At 40.3% G+C, this 18133-nt stretch overlaps 1 protein-coding gene across 4 annotated transcripts in view; it reads right to left on the bottom strand.

The window, feature by feature from the left end:
* The window catches only part of TFCP2 (transcription factor CP2), a 121728-nt gene extending 105821 nt beyond the window's left edge, over positions 1-15907 (bottom strand). For 3 of the 4 annotated variants that reach the window (XM_058308219.2, XM_071218902.1, XM_071218903.1), the window contains exon 1: positions 15065-15887. In XM_058308219.2, the coding sequence (XP_058164202.1) occupies positions 15065-15186 (122 nt within the window). In that variant the 5' untranslated portion in view covers positions 15187-15887. Of the gene's footprint in view, positions 1-15064 lie in introns of all 4 variants that reach the window. The other variant, XM_058308218.2, reaches the window with a different exon arrangement.
* Between the last annotated feature and the right edge of the window lie 2226 nt (positions 15908-18133).

Below are 18133 nucleotides of genomic sequence, written 5' to 3'. Positions count from 1 at the left end.
ATTCTTAGAGACTGTTATGCCCAATAGATCTGTAATTTAAAATTAGAATTGTTATAATTAATTTCTATTACATTAGAATTATTATTTACACTTATAAATGTTTGTTGTTATACTATTTTTTAAAATCCATTTCCTTTTTTTCCTTTTTCAACATTTATTTATTTCTCTCCCCTTCCCTCCCCTGTCTCCCGTTGTCTGCTCTCTTGTGTCCATTAGCTGTATGTTCTTCTGTATACACTTGTATTCTTGTCAGGCAGCACCAGGAATCTGTCTCTTTTTGTTGCATCATCTTGCTGCGTCACCTCTCCATGTGTGCGGCACCACTCCTAGGCGGGCTGCACTTTTTTTGCGCTGAGTGGCTCCCTTTGCAGGGCGCACTGCTTGCGCATGGGGCTCCCCTATGAGGGGGCCACTCCTGTGTGGCATGGCACTCCTTGCACGTGGCAGCACTGTACACAGGCTAGGAGGTCCTGGGTTTGAACACTGGACCTCCTGTATGGTATGCAGATGCTCTATCAGTTGAGCCACATCCGCTTCCCCTATTTCTTATAATTGATTATATTAAATCTAACCTGGCCTTGCACACTCTTTTAAAATTTGTAATTTCTTTCAATCTATTCTTCTATTTATTTTAATTTTTTACATAAAGGTCTTTCTAACATAAAAAAAAGCCACTGATTATATACTTGGGTAGATCATATAGTATATGAATATATCTCAATAAAACTGCTTAATAAACAAATAAATAATTGTGCAAGAATTGCCAGAAATAGCAGCTATGTACAACCGGGGAAACAGAGATTGAGAGGGGAGGAATTTCCTTCATCTGTTTTTTGTTTATTTTTATTATTATTGAAATAATGAAAATACTTTAAAAGTAATTGAAGTGATGAACACACAACTACATGATTGTACCAAATACCACTGATTGTACACTTTGGATACACTGTACTTTATTAATATGAATCAGTAAAATTGATTTGTTTAAAAAAAAATACAGTGTGTTGGGGGGAAAATACACCAAATGTAAGAGAGGTACTATAGTTAGTAGTAATATTTTGATGATGCTCTTGCATAGTTTGCAACAAATATATCACAACAATGCACAGTGTTGAGTGGAGTGGTGATGTATGGGTCCCCTGTACAATGTTATGCATGTTTATTTTGTAAAGTCACAACTTTTACCATACACTTATTGTTTATTTATGTTCATGTATGAATGATACATTTCCATAAAAAATAAAAAATAAAAAATTCCCTTAATTGTAAATGGATTAAATGCTCCTATCAAAAGGCAGATAATTGGTAGACTGGATGAAAAAACATGATCAGTCTATATGCTATCTAAGAGAGACCCATGTTTGATACAAAGAAGTTGAGTGTATTAATAAAAGGATAGAAGATATTCCATGCAAATAGTAACCAAAAAACATACTGGAATTGCTTTACTACTGCCAGACAAAATAGAATTTAAGTCAAAAAAATTTATAAGAGACAAAAGAGGACTTGCGGGAAGATGGCAGATTAGATAGACAGGGGACTCACTCCACACCCAGAAAAATAGCTAGAGGACGGGCAGAAGAGCCTGTAAAAACATATTTTAGGATTTAGGACACAGGGGGAAGGCTGGCATTACCCAGAAGGGGAGCACAGGAAAAGAATCTCAACAGAAAGACCCGAACATACTCCAACTAGGCTTTGAACTTAGAGGGCAGCCAAAGAGTATAAAGTGAGTGTTTAAGAGAAAACTAGGGTGGCGGACTTGGCCCAGTGGTTAAGGGGTCCGTCTACCACATGGGAGGTCCGCGGTTCAAACCCCGGGCCTCCTTGACCCGTGTGGAGCTGGCCCATGCGCAGTGCTGATGCACGCAAGAAGTGCCGTGTAGGGGAGCCCCACACACAAGGAGTGTGCCCCATAAGGAGAGCCACCCAGCACAAAAGAAAGTGCAGCCTGCCTAAGAATGGCACCACCCACATGGAGAGCTGACAGTCACAACAAGATGACTCAACAAAGAGAGACACAGATTCCCATGCCACTGACAACAGAAGCGGACAAAGAAGACACAGCAAATAGGCACAGAGAACAGACAACCGGGGGGTGGGGGGTGGGGAGAGAAAGGAAAAAGGAAGAAAACGAAAGGAAGGAAAAGGAAGGAAAAGGAAGGGGAAGGGGAAGGGGAAGGGAAGGGAAGGAAAGGGAAGGAAAGGAAAGGAAGAAAGAAGAAATCTTTTTAAAAAAGTCTTAAAAAAAAAAAAGAGAAAACTAAAAAGAAATAAGAGAGCCTTTTTCTGGCCTATACAGCCTCCATTCCCACAGCCTTTGAAGGTGGGTCTACAACCCATTAGGTCCATGGCCCAGATCTGAGCAACTAATACGGAAATTCTGAAGACCTAGAACAGGCTGAATCAAGAATCAAAGAACAGCATTAACACACAGTCTCCCACCCCTAAATCCTGAAGAGAGAGAAACTGAGCACCAGAGTAAACTCACCTTCATAATCAGATGTCTAGACATCAGCAAAAAATTACAAGCCATAATAAGAAAATGCAAGAAATGGCCCAAGTAAAGGAATATATCAAAGCCCAACATGAGATATGGTTTGAGACAACAAATCAATGAGGTTCATACAAATCTTCAAATTCAAATTAATGAGTTAAAAGACCATATGGCTAAAGAGATACAGGACATCAAGAAGGCACTGAGCAAGAAGGCAGAAAACTGAATAGAAAAATTACAGAGTTTATGGGAATGAAACAAAGTAAGTGAGATCAAAAACACACTAGACATAACAAAAACAAAGAAAATTTAAAAGGAGAAAAAATACATTAGAGGTATACAACAGCAGAACTGAAATGATAAAAGAAAGAATAAGCGATACAGAAGACAAAACAGCTGAAATTGAAGAGAGAAGAACAGAGAGAAAAGAATGGAAAAAACCGAACAGCAAACAATTCCCAAAGCAAGCAGAAGGAAAGCAATTATAATTAAGATTAGAGAACAATAAATAAAACTGAGAATAAAAAAAGAGAAAATCAACAAAACCAAAACCTGGTTCTTTGAAAAGATCAATAAAATCAACAAACTCTTAGCTAAAAAAAGAAAGAAAGAGAAGATGCAAATTAAAAAAAAAAAAAAGGAAAGAAGGGAAGTCACAAATGATCCCATAAAAATAAAAAAGACCATAAAAGGATATTATAAGAAACTGTACACCAATAAATGAGACTACCTAGATGAAATGGACAAATTTCCTAGAAACACACAAACCACCTACATTTACTCTACAAGAAATGTAAGAACTCAACAAACCAATCACATTTAAATGAGTCAGTCTTCAAAAATCTCCCAACAAAGGAAAGTCCAGGACCAGAAGCTTCACCAGTGAATTCTAACAAGCATTTTGAGAAGAATTAACACCAATTCTGTTTAAACTCTTCCAAAAATGTGAAAAAGAGAGAAAAATTACCTAACACATTGTTATTCAATATAGTGCTAGAAGTGTTCTAGCAATTAGGAAAGGGGAAAAAAAAAAAAGGGCATCCAATGGGAAAAGAGGAAGTAAACCTCTCACTGTTTGCAGATGACATGATACTGTATTAGAAAACTCTGAGGGAAACGGACTTTGGCCCAGTGGTTAGGGCGTCCGTCTACCATATGGGAGGTCCGCGGTTCAAACCCCGGGCCTCCTTGACCCGTGTGGAGCTGGCCCATGCGCAGTGCTGATTCGCGCAAGGAGTGCCTTGCCATGCAAGGGTGTCCCCCACGTGGGGGAGCCCCACGCGCAAGGAGTGCACCAGTGAGAAAAGCCGCCCAGCGTGAAAAAGAAAGAGCAGCCTGCCCAGGAATGGCGTCGCCCACACTTCCCGAGCCGCTGACGACAACAGAGGCGGACAAAGAAACAAGACGCAGCAAATAGACACCAAGAACAGACAACCAGGGGAGGGGGGGAAATTAAATAAATAAATAAATCTTAAAAAAAAAAAAAAGAAAACTCTGAAATGTCTATAACAGGTTATAAACGAACTTAGCAAAGTGTCAGGATACAGTATAAACACACAAAAATAATGTTTCTGTATACTCGTACTGAACAATCTGAGGAGGAAATCAGGGGGAAAAATTACATTTACAATAGCAGCAGAAAGACTCAAATACCTAGGAATCAATTTAACCAAAGAATTACAGGACCTATATTCAGAATACTAAACAAAGATCTAAACAAATAGAAAGACATTCCATGTTCAAGAATTTGAAGACTAGATATCATGAAGATATCAATCCTACCCAATTTGATTTACAGATTCAATGCAATACCAATTAAAATACCAAGAGCCTGCTTTACAGAAATAGGAAAGTCTGTTACCAAATTTATTTTGAAGGGACAGGGGAACCAATTAACCAAAAACACCCTATAAAAGAAGAGCAAAGTCAGAGGACTCAGGATTCTTGACTTTGATGTGTATTACAATGCAATAGTGGTCAAAATAGCATAGTACTGGCATAAAGACAGAAACATTGATCAATGGAATAGAACTGAGAGTCCAGAAATAAACCCTCACCTCCATAGTCAACTGGCTTTTGGCAAACCTACCAAGTCTACATTACCAGAACAAAGTAGTCTCTTCAACAAACGGTGCTGGGAGAACTGGATATCCATTACCTAAAGAATGAAAGAGGGGAAGTGGATGTGGCTCAGGCAATTGGGCTCCTGCCTACCACATGGGAAGTTGCTGGTTCGGATCCCAGTGCCTCCTAAAGAAGACAGTGAGCTGGCACAATGGGCAGCTTTTGTGCCAGCTTGCTGACACAAGAAGAAAAGAACATAATGGAAGACACAACAAAGCAGGGAGCAGAGGTTCCCAGTGCCTCCTAAAGAAGATAGCAGGCTGACGTGAGCTGACGCAACAAGATGACTCAGGGAGGAAAAACAGAATGAGAGACACAACAAAGCAGGGAGCAGGGGTGGCTCAAGCAATTAGATATCTCCCTCTCACAAAGGAGATCCTGGGTTTGGCTCCTGGTGCTGCCTAAAAAAACAAGGAAGACAAACAAACTCAGTAAGTGAAAAACAAGGGGTTGGGGAGAAATAAATAAAGTTTTTTAAAAAGAATGAAAAGGGACTGTAGCAGTTTGATATTATTGATGAATTCCAAAAAGAAATATTGGATTATGTTTGTAAACTGATCTTTTCCTCTAGGCATTAGATTATATTTGATTGAGAGGTTTACTTAGGTAATCATGCAAACCTCTTGTGCCAGTAGGGCGTTGTTGAGGCCCCATCCCTTGGTGGGTGGGAACTCATAGAAAAAACACATGGCAAAGGACAGAGTTGGGGGGTTCTTAATGTTAGAGTTTTGATGCTGGAGTTTGATGCTAAAGCCTTAACCTGGAGCCCCCGGAAGTAAGCTCACAGAGGAAAGAAGCAAGACCCTGGAAGGGAGGAACCCAGGAAGCCTGAACCCTCGCAGATGTCAGCAGCCATCTTGCTCCAACACATGAAAATAGACTTTGGTGAGGGAAGTAACTAATGCTTTATGGCCTGGTATCTGTAAGCTCCTACCCCAAATAAATACCCTTTAAAAAAACCAACCAATTTCTGGTATTTTGCATCAGCACCCCTTTGGTTGACTAATACAAGGACCCATATCATACTCCCTACACAAGAATCAACTCAAAATGAATCAAAGACCTAAATATAGGGAAGTAGACTTGGCCCAATGGATAGGGCGTCTGCCTACCACATGGGAGGTCCGCAGTTCAAACCCCGGGCCTCCTTGACCTGTGTGGAGCTGGCCCATGCGCAGTGCTGATGCTGCAAGTAGTGCCCTGCCACGCAGGGGTGTCCCCCGCTTAGGGGAGCCCAGGCGCAAGGAGTGCACCCCGTAAGGAGAGCTGCCCAGCATGAAAGAAAGTGCAGCCAGCCCAGGAATGGTGTCGCACACACAGCGAACTAACACAACAAGATGAAGCAACAAAAAGAAACACAGATTCCTGGTGCCGCTGATAAGGACAGAAGCAGTCAGAGAGGCACACACACAGCGAATGGACACAGAGAACAGACAACTGGTGGGGGGAGGAAAAAAAAAAGACCTAAATATAATAGTGAGGACAATAAAACTACTACAAGAAAATGTAGGGAAATATCTTCAAGATCTTGTGGTAGGTGGTGGTTTCTTAGATCTTATACCCATAAGACAAGCAACTAAAGAAAATATAGTGGGAGTGGATGTAGCTCAGGTTGTTGAGAAACCTTCCTATTTATGAGGTCCCCAGGTTCAATCCCTGGTAACTCCTAAAAACAAACAAACAGAAAACTACAAACAAAGGGCCATCTCTCATTGGGGAGCAGATGTAGATGAGTGGGTTGAACTCCTGCTTCCCATGTATGAGGTCCTGGGTTAAATCCCCAGTACCTCTTAAAAAGATAAATGGGACCTCCTCAAACACTTTTGCACCTCAAAAGACTTTGTCAAAAGGGTGAAAATGCAGCTGACTCAATAAGAGAAAATATTTGGAAACCACATATCTGATAAGGGTTTAATATCCATGACATATATAAAGAGATGCCACAACTCAACAATAAAAAGACAAACAACTGGGAAGCGGATTTTGCCCAACAGATAGGGCGTCCGCACACCACATGGGAAGTCCGCGGTTCAAACTCCGGGACTCCTTGACCCGTGTGGAGCTGGCCCATGCGCAGTGCTGATGTGCGCAAGGAGTGCTGTGCCACGCAAGGGTGTCCCCCGCGTAGGGGAGCCCCACATACAAGGAGTGTACCCCATAAGGAGAGCCGCAGTGTGAAAAAAGTATAATCTGCCCATGAGTGGCACCACACACACAGAAGCTGACACAGCAAGGTGATGCAACAAAACGAGATACAGATTCCAGGTGCTGTTGACAAAAGTACAAGCAGACATAGAAGAACACATAGTGAATGAGCACAGAAAGCAGAAAACGGGGGGGAGGGGAGAAATAAATAAGATATTTAAAAATTTTTTAAAAGACAAACAACCCAGTTAAAAAATGGCCAAAAGACCTGAATAGACATTTGTCCAAAGAATAAACACAAATGATGAAAAACACATGAAAAAAGGTTCAATATCACTAGCAATTAGGGAAATGCAAATCAAAGCTAAAATGAGATATCATTTCACATTTATTAGAATGGCCACTGTTAAAAAGACAGAAAACTACAAGTATTGGAGAGGATGTAGAGAGATAGGAACACTTATTCACTGTTGGTGGGAATACAGAATGGTACAGCCACTGTGGAGGACTATTTGGCAGTTCCTAAAGAAGTTGAGTATAGATTTGCCATATGACCCAGTAATACCCCTATTAGGTATATACCCAAAGACTTGACAGCAGTGACACGAACAGACATCTGCACACCAATGTTTATAGTGGCATTATTCACAATTGCCAAAAGATGGAAACAACACAGGTGTCTATCAACTGATGAATGGATTATTATACAGTTGTAAGAAGAAATGAAGTTGGGAAGCAGATGTGGCTCAAGTGACTGGGCTCCCATCTACCACATGGGAGGCCATGGGTTCAATTCCCAGGGCCTCCTGGTTAAGAAAGCTGGCCCACACCACAGAGGGTTGACGACCTGCGCCACAAAAAGCTGATGGCCTGCACCGCGGCGAGTGAGTGCAGCAAGATGACACAACAAAGGGAGATGTAGAGGAGAGACAGTGAGAGACGCAGCAGATCAGGGAGACGCAGAAGACAGTGAGAGATGCAGTAGATGCAGTAGACTAGCCACACTGAGGTGGCTTAAGCAACTGAGTGCCTCTCTCCCATGTTGGAGGTCCCAGGATCATTTCCCGGTGCCTCCTAAAGGGAAAACAAGAAGAGAAGAGAAGCAAACACAGAACATAAAGCAAATAGACAGAGAGAGCAGACAGCGAGCACAGGTGGCAAGGGGGCAGGGAAGAAAGAAAAGAAAGGAAGAAGGAAATAAGAAATGAAGTTGTAAAACATATGACAACATAGATGAAACCTGGAAGACATTATATGGAGTGAAGCAATTCAGACACAAAAGGACAAAAACTGTATGACTGTGCTATTATGAACTAAATATGTTGTATAAAATCAAGAAGCTAACAACTAGAATATAGGTCACCAGAAAATAGAATGAGATTAGAGAATGGAAAGCTGAGGGTTAATCTGTGCAGAAATGGTAAAAAGGTTGCGTGTTAATCTTTGGAAATGAATAGAAAAGGTCAAAGTACATCATAACACTTGTAACTAGCAGTGCTATTATATGGGATGACAGTGGTTGAAAGGGAAAAGTCCAAGGTCATGTATGTTACTAGAAGGAAAGCTAAAAATATAGCATGGGACTGTATAACGTAGCAAAACCTCATGTGAAATATGAATATGAGTAATATTGCATATGTAAGACTTTTTCTTTGAAACTGAACAAATAAATGATATTAATATCAGACAAAAAAACATTATGCTAAATGAAAGAAACCAAACACAAAGTACTACATATTGTATGATTCCATTTATATATAATGTAAATATAAATCAATTTGTGGAGATGAAATTAGATTAGAGGTTATGTAGAGCGGGGGAAGGATAGAGGGATTGAGAGGTAACTGCTAAGGCGTGTGGAGGTTTTTTCTTTTTTTTTTTGAGTAATGAAATTGTTGTAAATTTTTTGTGGTGATGAATGCACAACATTGTGATTATACTAAAAGCCATTGATTATACACTTTGGATATATCATACAGTAAAAAATATATATATTATCAAACAATTATATCTAATCGACATAGACATTCCACCACCAACCACAGACTACACATTCTTCTCAAGTGCACATAGATTGTTCTGCAGGATAGACCATATATTAGGGAAGAAATTAAATCTTAATAACTTTACAAAGATTGAAATATCTTCTTGCCCACAATGGAATGAAGCTAGAAATAAATAACAAAAGGAAAAATGAAAAATTTCCAAATACACAGAAATTAGACAACACACTTATAAAAAACGAATGGGTCAAAGAAGAAACCACAGGGGAAAGCAGAAAATACTTAGTGACAAATGAAACAAATAAAGAACATACCAAAGTGTATGGAATTCAACAAAGGCAGGGATCAGAGGAAAATTATTAGCTGTAAATGCTACATTAAAAAAGTTCACAAATCAATAACCTAACGTCACATCTTTGGAATGAAGAAAAGAGAAGCAAACTAAACCCAAAATTAGCTAAAGGAAAGAAACAGTACAGTTTTACGTGAGAATAAATAAAACAGAATAGAATCAAGAAACCCAAAGTAACTTTTTTGAAAACATCAATAAAATCAACAAACCACTAGCCAGTTGACAAAGGAATAGAGAGCAGAGAAGTAGCCAAAACCATCCCCAAAAGAACAAGAAAGTTAGAAGGCTCACATAGCCTGATTTAAAATTTATTACAAAGCCACAGTAATCAAAACAGTGATACTGGCACAAGGACAGACATATTGTCAAAAGGAATAAACCCTAACATCTATATCCAGTAGATTTTTGATGGGGTGCCAAGTCCCCTCAAGGGGGAAAGAACAGTCTCTTTAACAAATGGTGCTGGGAAAAAAACTGGACAGCCACATGCAAAAGAATGAAAGTAGACCCCTACACTTCATACCATATACAAAAATTAACTCAAAATGGATCAGGGATCCAGATATAAGAACTAAAACTATAACAACAGAAGAAAACATAGGGAAACATCTTCAAGACCTTAGATTAGGCAATGGTTTCTCAAATTTTACACCGAAAGCATTATCAACAAGACAAAAACAGATAAAATGCACTTCATCAAACTTAAATATTTGTTTACATCTAAAGACATTTTCAAGAAATTGAAAAGACAACCTACAGAATGGGAGAAAATATTTGGAGACCATATATTTAATAAGAGTTTAATATTCAGAACACATAAAGAACTCCTACAATTCAACTACAAAAAGACAAACAACCCAAATAAAAAATGGACTTGAATAGACATTCCCTAAAGAAAATATATAAATGGCCAATAAGCACATAAAAAGATGCTCAACTTCACTCGCCATTAGGGAAACGCAGATCAAAACCATGACATATCACTGCACACCCACTAGAAAGGCTATTACTTAAAAAATGAAAAATAACAAATGCTGGCAAAGACGTGGAAAAACAGGAATCCTTGTACATTGTTAGTAAGTATGTAAAATGGTGCAGCTACTGTGGAAAATAGTTTGGAAGTTCCTTAGAAATTTAAGTATAGAACTACCACAACCCAGCAATCCCACTTTTAGGTGTATACCCAAAAGAATGGAAAGAAGGAACCCAAACATGTGCACACTGATGTTCACAGCACCATTATTCACAATTGCCAAAAAGGAAGCAACCTAAGTGTCCATCAATGGAAGAATGGATAAACAAAATGTGGTATATACCTACAATGGAATATTATTCACTCATACAAAGGAATGAAGTTCTGATACATGTTACAACATGAATGAACCTTGAAGACATCGAGTGAAATCAGCCAGACACAAAAGAATAAACATTGCATGATCTCCCTTCCATAACATAATTAGAACTTGCAAAATCAGAATCAAAAATTAGAATATAAATTGCCAGGGGCTGGGGTGGGGGTGGGGAATGGGGAGTTATTGCTTAATGGGCATGAGTTTCTGTTTGGGATGATGAAAATGTTCTAGAAATAGTGGTAAATGTTACACAACACTGTTAATGTATTTAATGTCAGAATTGTACACTTACAATGCTTAGCATAATTTTTATATATATTTTACCACATTAAATTTTTTTTAAAAAAAGAAGTGAAGAGAAAGATAAAATAGAATTTAAGAAGGTGACAGATATAGAAGATAGGCAAAATAATGTTTTACACAGGTATAAAAGGAGTCCCAAAGAAAGCTAAGGCATTGAACAAGACAAACACTATAATTTAAGAAATTTCCTAAAATAAAAGATTACTTGAAACAAAGAGTATACCATGTATCTTGAGGAAACCAATGCAGAATGGCCAATAAGAGACATTCTCAGGAAAGCTGATGTGGCTCAAGCAGTTGGGTGCCTGCCTACCATATGGGAGTTCCCGGGTTCAGTTCCCATTGCCTCCTAAAGAAGACAAGCAAGACAGCAAGCTGACACAACAAGCTGGAATGGCAAGATGATGCAATCAGGAGACACGACAAGGAGACAAAGTGAGGACAAACAACAAATACGGAGCAAATGTGGCTCAAGTGACTGGGCACCTCCCTCTCACATGGGAGGTCCCGGCTTCGGTTCCAGTGTCTCCTAAACACAGGACGAGCAGACACATAGAGCAGACAGCAAGTGCAAACACCGGGGGAGGAGGGTGGATACATTCTAGAAAAACTACTGGATTTGGGGCATCAAGGCAAAAATATCGAATCATTCATAAGGAAAACTAAAGGATTGTGTGAGATTTTTTTAATGCAGCGCATTGCCAAAAGACAATGGAAAGACAAATTTAAGATACAGAAAGCAAATGTGTGCCACAGATTGTTCATCCAGTCAAACTGATAAAACATAAAGGCTAAAGACAAACTGTTATGAATTGGCTTCTTTCACTTAGTATAACGTTTTCAGTAAATTTCCTTTACTTTTACTACAAAGTTTGTGCTATGTAAAAACATGTAAGGAAAAAACATAAAGAAATTATTAAAGGACCATGTACAAAAAGAACATTACTGAATATAATGGCAGATCAAGAATTAAAACCAGATATCCAGTTAAGGTGAATCTTTATAAAATATAAATCAATAGATTTGAAGACAAAGCTTTTATAGAATGCAGCACAAAACAACAGCACTAGAGTAAAGCAAATATGTTATGTAAACTACTTTATAAAACAATTGCCAAAGTGAACATTTTCACTTATAAAGGTGTGGGAAAGAAGCAATGCTCTGACTCTTAAAACAAGTTGGAAAAGATTATTGGTAGAGGGTAGTAGCAAAGATCACAAGGACTTATTAAAAGAAGACACAGAAAGAGCAAAAAAGCATAGACTTTGTGTATAAAAACTCCTATAACAGTGTTTCTCAAAATGTGATCTCTGGCCTACCTGTATCAAAGTCATCTAAAAGGAAGTGGCTTTGGCTCAACTGATAGTGCGTCCACCTACCACATGGAAGGTCCAGGGTTCAAACCCAGGTCTCCTTACCCGTGTGGTGAGCTGGCCCAAGTGCACAAGGAGCGCCCTGCCATGCAGGAGTGTCCCCCGTGTAGGGCAGCCCCATGAGCAAGGAGAGCAGCCCTGCGTGAAAACAAGCGCAGCCCACCCAGGAGTGGCGCCGCACACATGGAGAGCTGACGCAGCAAGATGATGCAACAAAAAGAGACACCAATCCCCAGTGCCACTGACAAGAATGCAAACGGACCCAGAAGAACACACAGCAAATGGACACAGAAGGCAGACACCAGGGTGGGGGGAAGGGGAGAGAAATAAATTTAAAAATAAATCTTAAAAAAAAATTGTGTGATGGAGCTGGACTCAGATGTGATCTTTTTTCACAAGCCTCTCCTGTTACTTTTACCAGAACTATAGTTGGTGCTGGGGTTTAATACATACCCAGGGGACATGAATCTCTGGACTGACCATATGATAGCCAGACCCTGAGCCTCAACAGACTTCAGCTCCTATACTCTGGTTTATTGGTCTTACCCCTCTCAGCTAACATGGAGTTGAAGGTCAACCACCACACCAGGGAGCCAAGAGTGCCTACAAGTGAAAGCAGGAGGATTGCTTCCAGCATCCATGTGGAATCTAAGCCCCCTCTTGATATAGATATGGACTGGACACAACCATTCCAAGGTCCACAGGATGGAGGAATACAGTAAGGATTAGAGTGGACTTACTGATATTCTATTCATGAACTATTGTGATTAGTAATCGAAGAAAAGGTGGCATTGGTGTGGAGAAAGTGGCCATGGTGGCTGCTGGGGGTGGGGAATGGGAGGAAGAGATGAGATGTGGAGGCATTTTTGGGACTTGGAGTTGTGCTGGGTGATGCTGCAGGAACAGTTACCGAACACTGTGGATCCTCCCATGGCCCACTGAGTGGAACGTGGGAGGGTGTGGGCTATGATGTGGACCATTGACCATAATGTGCAGCGGTGCTCAGAGATGTATTCACCAAATGCAGTGAATGTCTCATGATGATGGAGGAGATTATTGCTATGGGGGGAGAAGTGGGGGGGGGGGTATATGGGGACCTCATATTTTTTTAATATAATATTTAAAAAATAAAGACAAAAAAAAAAAGACCAAAAAAATTCTCTAGAAAATTTATTTTAAAAAATCACAGGAAATGGTACCCTGGAAAATACATTTTTAATAAACACTTCAAATGATTCTTATGAATACTAACATTTGAGAATCAATGGCTAAATTAATACAAATGCATAAGATTAAAGGGTGCAAGAATCAAGAGAACAGGAACAAGAGTAAAATGTATGAAGAAGAGGAAGGTGAAAAAAGCAAAGGAAAAAACACTTAAAAGGTTGGCACATTGTGTTTTCAGAAAAAAAAATATGCAGCAATGTCTGAAAAACTGTTGCAGATTTGATGTTGAAAAGAATTCTATATGTGTAAATATGCAAGCCATTCTATGAACACCTGTGAGGATATGCCATGGGAAAGCACTCAAATGTAGTACACAGCATCTAGTAGTACCCACAGTAGATGCACAAATACTCACTGATAATGTCAACTTTTCTTAGCGAGTCCAGTTGCATGTTATCACTTTTATCCTAAATTCTGACAACCTTCAACAAACCAAACTTTTTGCTGCAGTAATATGTGCACAAACAACAGCATCGATTGTCAAATATTATGTCAGATACTGATGTGCAAAGCTCAGAGTCGGAAATTTACTTTCAGGCCAAGTTAATCTCTATTTTTATGGTCAGACTTACATAAATAAGGAGAGGCAAACTTATGTTGAATTTCTCAAGGCTGGGTACACTGCATGACGGAACTCAAATTTTCCTGAAAATCACTAATATTTGTACAAGAGTAGCCTTTATTATTCTACTTGTAGATAAAGACTGCTGAAGATGCTGAAGTCATCAATCCTGACTCATTTTACTTCAGTGAGGAAAGTCAATTTTTATTTAGCAGGGAGGGATAAAGAAAAGAACTTTATATTACATAATTCTCAAAGGATCTCTCTATTGGAATGCAAACTTTCCCCATAGAAGGCATCTTTGCTTTAAAAACTCATAAACCCAATGAAAATGTGAAGTTGTAAAGTCTTTTTTTGACTTAGAGTAAACATTACAATGCACCAAGAAATCAAATTACATTTCTTTTAATCCTAAAATGCAGATGTTTCAACATTTCTAAGCATGATTCTTGCACATCTATAAATGAAACAGTACTGGAAGATAAGGTAGTCAATTCATGCAAATAAGTTATATAGGAAGTAAAGCTGCTTTCAAAGATTTTTATTTATCATCGACATTCGTCTTGATTCATGAAGGTCTAGAAACATTCTAAAAGTTCTCTTTGCCACGTTTTCATTTCGCAGCTTGTTTCAAGATTCAGAAACCTTAAAATTAAGTAAAGCCTTAAAAACTTTACAGTGCTAAGATAGAGAAGTGTGAACTTCTTTACCAAGGTCTCACATTTCCTTCCAACAAGCAGTCAACCAACACAGACTAACCTCAATTCCCCAACTCTCTCGGCATCCCTGACATGCTCAGTGCGGCTCCATCCTCACATACGTTCGAGGCAGTCTATCCACACCTACACATACACAATATGTCTCCAAGTCACCCACGTTAGCACAGCAGCTTCTCAACATTCGTCTGGTTGCTAAAAAGGAAGAGCCATTCTTTCTTCTTCCAATGACTGGACACTGCCCACAATCTCTTGTTACATTTCTTCCACAACACTCACTAATCAAAGCAACAAAAGAAACAAGTCCCTTTTCCACACAGACAACTTCTCTGACTCTGTACACTTTTTTCTTTTTCTCTCTCCTTCCTTTGTTATTCAGAAGGTGCAGGGTCTGAGAAAATCTCACTCACCTCATGCTATAGGCACCAGCACCCAGTTCCTGGCCGATCCCGGACAGACTAGCATCAAAGTCCTGCACCAGCCCGGATTCAATCACTTCATCGGCCAGAGGCAGCTTCAGAGCCCAGGCCATCCTGGCGCCTTCCTTGCCCCCAGGAGACACCGTTTCTTGTACAAAGGCGAGGAGGGATGAGTCTACCCAACACGGGCAAGACTGTAGAAAACTCCAAACCAAGATCTTCCACGCAGTGCCGAAGCCCGACCCGAACTGCCCGCACAACTAATCTCTCGTGCCCTCGGTTCTCCGCCTTCGGCTGCCCCCGCTTCCTAAAACCCTCCCCCACAGTTCTCTGGAGAGCGAGGTTCCCTTTGCTCAACTACTCCAGACTGCCCAGAGGCAGCCCTGGTCTCCCACCCTGTCACGCTTTGGTACCCTCTTGAGCTCGTGGTGGTCGTTAGCCGCTTTCCATAAACCAGACCAGCAGCAGCGACGTGCAACGTGCCAAGCGCTCCCTCCCCGCTTTCGCACCTTTTCCCCCGCCCCTTTCTGCTGGAAACCCCTTCCCTCCCGGGACTTGCTCTCCCTTTCCCCTCCAGGCCTCGTTTCCGGTCAGCCCCAAGATCACTTCCGGCCACCCTTTCTGAACCCCACGGCCCTTAGAACCAAGTCCAGGTTTCCGCCGGGCCGGCTCCCATCCTCCTGAAGCCCCCCACGGCCTCGAAACGTTGAAAGAGACAGTCCAGCACTGGCTCGAAACCAAGACTTGCCAGGCCCCTCCACGGCCCGGCCGCCCCAGCGCCAACCAATCATGACACCCGCTTCCCTCGCCGGCCGGGCGAAGATGACGTCACCCCCTCTGACCAATGAAGAGGAGTCATTGGTCGGCTTCCGCAGTGATGATAGGCTGGCTACGCCGTGGCCTCCGTGACTCCCCGCCCCCGGAGGCGACGCTGGGCGTTCTCGGGAAGGACTTAGCAGTTTGAAGTGTCTTGTTTTAAGCGTCCTTGCGTGTGGCTACCTGAATTCCTTGCATCCGCTACCTCCCATCTTAAGGCACGGGGGGAGCCTTCCTTCCAGTCTTAACCACCCCCCTCCTACCCGTAGCGTGCTCTTGGCGGTTTACCAAATGGGCCCGACACGTGCGTCTTCGCTCCTGCTCATCCCCATACCTGGAATGCTCTCATTCCTTAACCTCTCCCGAGGTCAAGAACTTGCTTAAATACCACTCCCTGGATATTCATTTTATTTTTAGGTATTCCCTCTAATGCATTTGAAAAGCAAGACAGCCTGAGATAAGTGAAACGGTGCACGGCATCTTCACTAACTAGCTGTGTGACCAGCTAAATCTCGCTCGAATTTAAATTTCCTCATTTGCAAAGTAGGAAAAACCATACCTGCCTCCTTTGAGGATGAAATTATAATGGCCATTGTTTACCGAAGGTCAACTATATATCAGGAACTTTATTACATTGTTGATAACCAACTGCACAATCTTGTAACAGAATTTTAAGTCCAAAGATAAATTCTATGACCCTCATTTTACCAATAAGGAGATGAAACTAAGGGCATAAATTGGCCGGAGCAAAATTGGTGAAGCTAACTTCAGAGCTGACTTTAGAGCTGATTCTAAACAAGTCTGGCATTTTTCACTATAACACCTCCTGTATATGTGAAGCTAACAGTACATTATAGTTGTATTCCATTACTCAATGTTTTACAATCTCCCTTGAGTTAAGATTTTGTATATATCTGCCTCTCTCTCTAAACTGATTAAGGGCCAGGTCTGTTTCAGGCTTATATTATATTCTAAATATCTATTATAAGACTTTTTTTTAATGCTTATTTAATTTAAAAAGGAAAAGGAAAGAAAAAGGAATAAGAAAATGAAGAAAGAGAAAGACGCTGGCATTAAATTACTGGCAGCAGGCACCCATTTTCAGCCATAAGTTACTTGCTTTCCTTAAGGGCTCTAGGCTTAAATCCATTTTACCTTAATAAGCCCTGGAATCCACCTCTTGGTACATTCCTGGTACATGCTTCCATTCAACATTCACTATCTCATCAAAACATTTTTTCTTCTGTGAGGCATGTACTTTCCTTAAGCCAGGCATTTATCTCAAAACATATGCCTGTGGGAAGGAACGGGCCCTAGGTTCAGAGACTGGAAGAGAGATGTCCCATATGGAGGGCTCAAAATCCTACATACACCAGCGCGGTATGCAGAGTAAGTATTTGAAAAACACCTATTAGGTCAGTCATACACCAGCTCCACCATTGGTTTCATAATCTTGAGCAAATGACTTTACCTCACTGAGGCTCGTTATTTTAATCCATAAATTAGTGAAAATAATACATCCTTCTAAAATCATTGTGAGGATTAAATGAGGTGTCAAAATACCACATATATAGTAATTATTCAGTAAATGTTAGCTCCAATTTCCTGCTTGCTCACTTCCACTTCTCTTTTAAGGTTGAGTGAGTATTTTTATCCTAGTTTAATAACATTAACATTTGTATGCTATGTTATGGCTTTTAACAGCACTTTAATGTATATCATTATGTATAATCCTCATAGAGGTTTTTGTGTTGTTTTGTTTTGTTTTTTAATATGAGGAAATAGACTCAGAGAGGACATGAGTGGTCAAGATCAAGCAGACTGCAGCCTCTTTAGAAATTGGCTTAAAAAGTATCCAGTGTCTCAGCAACTCCACTCAACATATATACCCAGGAGGCTTAGACGTGGATGTTCAGGGCAGCACTGTGTATGGTGACCAAATAAAACAAATATCCAACAAAAAGAGAATGGATAAATCAGAATGGAATAGAATATTATGTAGCAGTGAAAATGAATAAACTGAAACTGTACTCAGTTATATGAATAAATCAATCTTAGAATTGCGGGGGAAATGCATAAGTGTAATACAGTGTGTTACCATTTTATAAAGGTCAAAACTAAGCAACGCATCATTTCGAGTGATACATACATTCCTTAAAAAAGGAATGAAATTATAAGCACAATTCTAGGTAGTGATCACATCTAGGAAAAGCAGGGGGGACTTGCCTAGGGGAAAAACTCACA

The sequence above is a fragment of the Dasypus novemcinctus genome, chromosome 12 (genome assembly GCF_030445035.2).
Source record: "Dasypus novemcinctus isolate mDasNov1 chromosome 12, mDasNov1.1.hap2, whole genome shotgun sequence".
Lineage (NCBI taxonomy): Eukaryota > Metazoa > Chordata > Mammalia > Cingulata > Dasypodidae > Dasypus > Dasypus novemcinctus.
This window is presented reverse-complemented; position numbering and strand designations above follow the sequence as displayed.